Below are 8049 nucleotides of genomic sequence, written 5' to 3'. Positions count from 1 at the left end.
CCTCAAGTCTCCATCACCACTTGTGGCAGTGATCTGGAATATAAGCTGTCCCCCTGTTTCTTGAGTATGAAACTCAAGTCTTTTTGTGAAGATGTTTCTTTTTGCTTGGGTAGAGTCTGAATTGAAATTGATAGCAGGATCAGTCCCTCAGGGTGTAAGATCTTTAAGCCAGGGACCTGTATTTTATACATGGAGAGTGTAGGAAACTCAGGCTTTATGAAACAATAAAGAATGTTTTTATTGTGGGAAGTTTAACCTTTCCTCTAAAAATTAAACCCCCAAAACTGATATTTTTGGCCAAAACCAATAATAGAAATTTAAAAAAATCAGTTTTAAGGGAAAAGATTGTTTTCAGTGAAAATCCTACTTTTCATAAAAAAGATTTTATTGAACAAATTTAAAATAATAACAACAACAACAACCATCCCAGGATAATTCAGGTTTAAACACAGGCAACCTAGCTGGGAACTTTTGTTTCTTGAACACTGCTGTTGTGTGGGATTGTATTTCCTTAGTCTTATTTTCTCTGAGTGAAGCAGGCAATATCACTACCAGCTCTAGTGAGCTCACTTTTCTACCATCTGCTCACTTTTCCACCATGGTCTTTTTCTGCCTCAGCTTGGGCTTGTTGACCTTCTAGGTGTATTGCAAAGCCCAGTTTTGCATGCTGGAGTTTGGTAGGTGATATGCTCAGAATGGGCAAGAACTGTTAGTGAGTAAGGGGTGACTGAATACGATTATTATGACTCTTGTTGATGGGTAATAATATCAAGCTGTATAGTCTTGATTAAGGCAATGCATTTGTTTTGTTGAGTTTGGAAGGGGACTTGGTTGCATTTTAATAGGCACAGTGCCTATTTGACTAAACTGAACCAACTGACTGAAACAGTCACACTTGAAAAAGTTATTTGTAGCAATGTTATCCTAGTGAAGCAGTTGCTTTCTAATAAGCCTGGACATTTCTTAGGAAAGATGAAGCGATGTCTAATCCAGAAGTCTCATGTGTCTAAAAGGCATAAGCGTCTTCTGAAGAACACCTAAATGTAACAATTGAACTGTAAAGCCTGATACCCAGGAGCTGCTGATATGAACTCCAAAAGCTCTATTAGATATTGTAAACTCATTTCCTTTATCAGAAGCTAATTCAGAACAGGAAAAAAGGGTGACTGCCACACAACCTTTAGGAAGCTTGACTGTACTCAGGAATTCCCCCAAAGTATTACTATCCGGAGTGCCTTGAGCAATACACAGAGTATTAGCCAGATCCTACCACCCTTATCAGGCTTTACTCACACATATTCACTGACATCAATTAAATTAACCCTGTGATTTATCATGGTTGTTGCAAGATTTAGCTGTATTTTAAACATGCTGTTGATAGTGCTGAAGCACAGAATTGGGAGTCAGGAATAAAGGGCTCTCCTCTAAGGTCTCTGGGATCCTGAGCCAGAAGTCTTTTAACCTCTGTGCCTATTTATGTAACTGCAAAACAGGAATGAAAGCACTCTTCTATCTGACGTTAGTGTTAAACTTACCCTACCTTTTTACAGGGCTTGCACTTTGTCCTGAAGCATTTGGGACTGGCTACTGTCAGAACCAGGATACTGGACTACATGAGCAATTGTTCTGATACAGCAAGCATTTCTAGGAAACACTTGTAAAAATGCAAAAGGCATTAAGTGTCTTCGATTAAAGTACTACATACATGGAAAGTATTTCATTTTCATGGTTAAAAAAATACTTGAGATTCATGTAAATATAAATTAGGTTGCCTTTGCCTCTCTTCCCCTCCTCTAGAGAAATCATAGTATCATAGATATTTGAGGTTGGAAAGGACGTCAGGAGGTCATCTAGTACAACCACCTGCTCAAAGATGAACCATCCCCAACGACCTCATTCCAGCTAGACTAAATAATTCCAGCCAGCTTTATAGTTACTAAAAAGTTTTCTAGTCATTCTATTTTGCAGAACAAACCTAGAAAACATCATGATGATTGAGAAGAAAATTAAATCAACTGGACTTTTGAAGTGTAAACATATAATAAGGTTATTAATATTAAGAATGTGATCATTGTTTCATTGCAAAACATAAATTCACTTAATAGAAAATGCAAGAATTTCTTGGGGTGATATCTTTTATTGAACCAACTACATAGTTGGTTCAATAAAAGATATCACTCTTAAAAAAATCCTGCCTCTTGCATAATTTCTGGACCATCACAGCTACAACATCATTCTTTAATGGAAAACAGAATTCATCTTAAGAGGAAAAAAAAGATACCAAATGTAGTGAGAAAGACTGGCATTTTCAGGAAGAAGAGAGAATTATCCAACAGACACTCTAGAAAGACGCATTTAAACTAGCTTTTTCTGTGTCTCATCTGACCTGCTGCCAGAGGTGGGAGAGAAATGTGGGTGATCACTTTTAAAAAGACAAATATTCAGTGAGATTACAAGAAAGAAATGGGCTTACTGAAACAGCAGCCTGTGGTTAACAAATGTAGCGCTGCTTGGTAGAAAGCAACTCCCTTTCGCCCATGGGGAACCCGGGGCATTGTTCATACTACGGTTCTCCAGATCCTGCCTTCACAGTAATGCCCCCTCGGCTAGGTGGTAGCTGGAGATTCCTGCCCCCTAGGTGTTAATGAGAATCCCAGCAGCGGCTCTGCTCCAGCTGCTTTAGGCTGAGATAAATTACAGCTTCATACTGTTTACACATTTAAAGGGCATTTACTAACTTCACTCTAGGGACTTGGAAATGCCGTTTCCCACTGAGACTGCCTCTTTAATAATGTTGCACCTGTTAACTCCTTCATTGCTGCTATTCTTTACTGTATAAAGTGGTAAGGACTCCACACAGTGCACAGACCCAGAGAATTCAGATTTCCCCCATGATAGGAGTAAATAGGCTACACTTCCCTGTAACCCTCGCATTTACAGACATGAGATAGGTTTGTTATTAGATGGCTTCCCGGCCAAGCAAAATGGTGACACAAAACAGTCTAAATCTAATTTATTGGTTCAGCCACTTTTACAGCTGTTTGGTGTCACTGGGATGGCACAAAGCAGCCACAGCATACTGATGAACCTGATCCAAGCAGTTTGATTCTCTTCTCCCTGCTACTACATCTACTACACGCATACACTTCCATGGACTTTACTGGGAGGCTCCTGATTTACTCTCATGTGAGTTGGATCAGAATCAGGCTCAGAAGACTGATTCTTTCTTACCATCTCCTTTGAAGACGTGGCATTTGGTGTACACAAACAGCAATAATGATTAATTCAAATAAGTCACTTTTTACACAAGGCTAGAAACTGTGAGCATATAAAAAGTTTTTGTGTAGTGAATACACCCAGAGTAAAGAGACAAACCTTTCCCTTTGTAGTCCTTCCTTTCCTGCTTATTAAATCTTCCTAGTATGCCCATAAATGCCTTTGACCATGGATTCAATTTACTAACACAGTCACAATTAAATCCTAATATTATGCTGCATAAAAGCTATTCTACTATGCTCTACAGAATTATCTTTGGTAGCAAAACATTTGAGCCTTGCAACTGAAAGGACAGTCCAATAAAGAGCATGCTTATGCAGCTTTGTTCGTGCAATTATGACCATTGTATCACAGGTACACACTAACAACAGAAAAACTGAACTACAGGGCACCAAGGAACTCATTTCATACAACCGTTTGTGTTTTAAATTACTGCTGTGTTATGCAAATCTGCTGGTTTCAGTCACAGGACTGATTTTCATAAACTAAAACCCAGCCACAGGCCTAGTAAGTACTGCCCCGCAAAGCATCTGCCTTCTAAGATTTTAAAAAATTATTCTCATTAGTAAAAGACAAAACTGCATATACTTCATGAGAAGTTTATTTAAACTTCAGCAGCCAATTTATGAATATAGTTTATCATCTTCAAACTGCAGAAATCAGTGTTGCCTAAAATATTTTCCACAAGGATCGAGAGACCTTCCATAAGCTCATCAGGAATAAAAATTACTATGAAAAAAGAACAGCACCATCATGTTTTCAGATGGAAATGTATACATGGAAATATGTACATGTGTATAGATTTGTAATAGACTTCACATGCCTCCATATATACAATGGGCCAGATTCTCAGATGGTATAAATCAGTACAGTTCCAATGACAGCAAGAGAACAAGGCTGATTTACACCAGTAGAAGATCTAGTTCTGTACGATCTAACATATGGCTGAACGAAAGATTCCTGGATTCCACTGAGGGCCATCATGCCTATAACATGCTCTTTTGATTCACGCCGCTTTGGAATATTTCTGGAAGGAAGCCCACATTTTACTAAAGAAGAATCTAGCTTTCCTATATATACCAACATCAGTAATGTTTCCACAGTTAAGAAAACCTTATGACTTCAATGCAAAAGATGGATTTGATATCTAGTTTGTCTGTTTGCCCATCTCTCTATCTGTCTTCCACCATGCATAGTGCCCACCTTGATAGCCCGGCATGACACAACCTGTGTATTGGAAGGTGAAGTGTCTGAGCACAAAGGAGACGCGTGCCTAGACCAAAAACTAAAAGAGCTGATGGGCGTTGTCCAAGCTGGCCCCTGTATGCTGGTTCCTGCAGCAATTCAGGGTTATCATCTCAACTTGGTCCAGCAGGAAACTGACCAAGTAGATCCCGCTCCCCTCAGCTCCTGGGTGGCACAGAGGAGATCTTTGTTGTCTCAGAGAAGTCCAAGCCTAGCACATCGCAGAGGATGCTAAAGGTGGCAAAGAGCAGCTGCAGCCAGGGGCAAATCAAGGCAGGTATTATGGAAGAGTGTCTCCTCCACCGCCTCCTCACAGAAGGCACAGGCTGCTGATGCCACAGATCTAAGTGACAGACAAATGTGACCACATGAAGGGCATTGAATTTTATAATAAAAATTTTAAAATCCACCTGTCTCTGCCCAATTCATCAAAAGTGCAGAGAAAGTATGTGCATATTTACAGAATAGAACTCTGCTCAAATGTAGACTTGACATGTACAGAGCAATAGCTGAACAAACATTGTACGAAGAACATATGTCTGTAACTTGTATTCATTTTAAATGATCTTAGCTGCATTAATTTTCTGAAGGGAGAGGGCTTAGTCAGCCAAAGAATCGCAGCAACTTGCCAGTACTTTTCTTTGTTATTATTCTTGATGTTCAAGAAGAAGACTAAGAAATTCAGTGCTCTTTAAAGCCACATCTGATTATGATTTAAGAAAAGGAAAAATGAATTGTTCAGAGATGCTGCACAGTGTTTTTCCTATCAGCAGAGTTGCAGATATTTTGGAAGATGGGACAAGTGAGATGTAGTTTCTGTGTAAACAATTGGATTAAATATTCACAAATGAGATATGCACTAGGGAAAAGTTTCCCTCCTGCGTTAGTCTGGCTTTGGTGGCGTAGTTTCAGAGTAACACCCTAAGAGTCAATGGAGCTACAGCTGAATCAATGTAAGGGGGCAACTGAATCATGTCCAGTGGCTTGTGTATGGTCATTCAAAAGGATTTGAAACATAAATAAATAATACGGCCCTTTCAGTAGCCCCCAGCTAGTATAAATCAGCATAGCTCCAAAGACTTCAGCATAGCTCAGCCAGTTTACATCAACTGAGAACCTGCAGCAGGACTGGCAAATGCTAAAAGATACGCTCTGCTGAGAAGTGCTCTACTGAAAGATGTTGTGATTAAATAATGTTAAATGTTAACAAGTCTTAACAGGTGAACATGAGATAGTTGAGTCTCACCCTAGTCTCTGGTGGGTACAAAACTGCCCATATGTGCTGTAAGACAAGTCCCTGGCTAGAAGACCCTAGGGACTAGACCGGTGGGGCATTCCCGTATTCATAAGGAAGTATGTGTGGTGGTGGAGAACAAAACCAGTGAAGAGACGTTCTGCAGGTTAGGTTAGAGCTGTACTGGACGCTGGGTGAGAGACAAAAGTGAAAGTCCCTTCAGGACAGGGTGAATTAGCTCAGAGGTGCAGGTGGGTGAGGAAGCTTAGGACTGCAGAGATGCTAGCAGCCAGGATTAAGGGGCACTGCCAGGGCTGGGATGGATCAGGACCAGAATACAAGGGCATGCCGCAGATCAGGACTGAAGTGTGTGGCCAGAGCTGTGTGGGATCCCAAGACTAAAACAGCAGGCCTGCCACAGGTTAGGAAGAGGAGCTTTGTGGAAGCGGTGGGGGTCATGAACTGGAACAGTGAGAGGCCCCCAGAACTGTCTGTGCCCATCTTACACTGGCATAACTGTAGCTGGTGCCCTGGCCTTCTTGAACATCAAATCCACCCTGACAAGGGAAAGATGTTGAAACATGTGAAACCTTGACATCTTCTACAGAAAAGCACCTCTGAATGCATTACCCCCCCTTCAAGGTGACAGCGACCTTCTGCCTGTCAGTCGAGGACTGGCCTCTGGGACTCGAGGACTCTTGCTTAGGGGCTAAGCTCGGGTCTCGGTACGGCTGACAGCCAAGCGCGTCTGCATATCTGCCTCGGATGGTGCAAAAGGATCATTCCCCAAGCACACTGCTGTTTCTCCGGTCAGCCTTGCCCTGACTCAAGTTATTAGTTACCGGCGGCGTTACCGGCCGGGACGGTGCTTCTGCACGAGGCAGAAATGACAGAAGGGCACCAGCCCCACCCCAGCCCCGCTTCCCTCTGCCCCCTCGCGCACAGCTGCACCAGCCCCCCCTTCATCTCGCGGCGAATCAGCCTCGGAAGAGCCACGGGCGCCCGCGCCGCGCCGCGCCCCGGAGAAACGGCCCGACGGACGGTCCCGCCCGCGAGGCGCGAGCCGGGGCCGGGGCCGGGCTCTTCTCTGTGCGGTGGCGAGGCCGCGGCGGCCGCGGAGCGGCGTGCGGGGAGCCCCGGGACGGCAGCGCGCCTCGCCCCTCTCCCCGGAGCCCGGGCGCGGACTTACCCACGCACTCGTTGGCCTCGCGGGCCGTGGCGCGCTGCCAGGGCCGGTCGTAGTGGAAGGGCTTGCAGCGGTCGCACTCGGGGCCGGCCGTGTTGTGCTTGCAGTCGCACACCAGGCTGTCGTCGCGGTCGCGCACGCAGCGGGACGCGTGGCCGTTGCACTTGCAGCGCCCGCCCACCTGCAGGTCGGACACGGCGTAGAAGTAGGAGTCGCGGGCCAGCTCGGAGTCGTCCTCGTTCTCGTCGCCGAAGGTGTGCAGGCGGCTGAAGGTCACGCGGATGTCGGTGGCCGTGACCCAGTCCTGCAGCACGGGCGAGTTGTCGAAGTCGTGGGCCGAGGGGCGGCCGTCCAGGGTGCTGAAGGCGATGAGGCCGCCGGCCAGCGGGCGCACGTCGCTGTGCGAGTCGGTGCAGACGGCCTCCTGCTCGTTCTGCTTGGTGATGGCGGCGCGCGGCGGGCGGCCGTACATCTTGCGGCACTGCGTGGAGTAGAACTGGAAGGGCACCCAGGAGCGGCCGTAGTCCATGGACTTGTAGATGGCCATGGACTCGGGGCGCGGCGAGCAGAACTGCAGGCTCACGTAGGTCACCTCGAACTTCTTGCCCAGCGCCAGCGTGAGCGTCACGTTGTGCGGGTGCTGCACGAAGCTCTCGGACTGCCAGCACGTGAGGTTGTGCGGGTTGTTGAGGTCGGTGAGGAAGGCGGGCGGGTGGGCGCGCCGGGGCTCGGACGCGTTGCACAGGTGGCAGGTGCGGAGCCGCTCCTCGCCCTTCTCGCTCAGCACGCAGTAGCGGGCCGGCGGGCGGCCGCACGTGCTGGACGCCCGCACCTCCTTGCCGAAGGCGGAGTTGACGAAGTCCGGGATGCAGCGGCGCGGCAGGCCGTGCTCGTCGTAGCAGGGGTCGGGCTGCGCCGTCTGCACCGCGAACATGTTGAGGCCGTAGTAGCCGCCCTCCGCCAGGCACGCCAGGGACACCAGCGCCACCAGAGCCCCGCAGCACCGCGCCGACATCCTCTCGCCGGACCTGGGGGCACAGAGGGAGAGAGGGGTGAAGGCGGCGGGCCGGGCCTCACAGGACGGGCGGCGGCGGCGGCGGCGGCGGCA

General features: G+C 46.8%; 1 protein-coding gene across 3 annotated transcripts in view; it reads right to left on the bottom strand.

The window, feature by feature from the left end:
* NTN1 (netrin 1) overlaps window positions 1-8049 on the bottom strand; it is a 255273-nt gene that overhangs the window by 231341 nt on the left and 15883 nt on the right. For 2 of the 3 annotated variants that reach the window (XM_019502096.1, XM_019502106.1), the window contains exon 1: window positions 6945-8042. In XM_019502096.1, coding sequence (XP_019357641.1) covers window positions 6945-7956 — 1012 coding nt within the window. In that variant the 5' untranslated portion in view covers window positions 7957-8042. Of the gene's footprint in view, window positions 1-6944; window positions 8043-8049 lie in introns of those variants that run through there. The other variant, XM_019502100.1, reaches the window with a different exon arrangement.

This window comes from Gavialis gangeticus, unplaced genomic scaffold, assembly GCF_001723915.1.
Source record: "Gavialis gangeticus isolate Ggan-Ray unplaced genomic scaffold, GavGan_comp1, whole genome shotgun sequence".
Classification (NCBI taxonomy): domain Eukaryota; kingdom Metazoa; phylum Chordata; order Crocodylia; family Gavialidae; genus Gavialis; species Gavialis gangeticus.
This window is presented reverse-complemented; position numbering and strand designations above follow the sequence as displayed.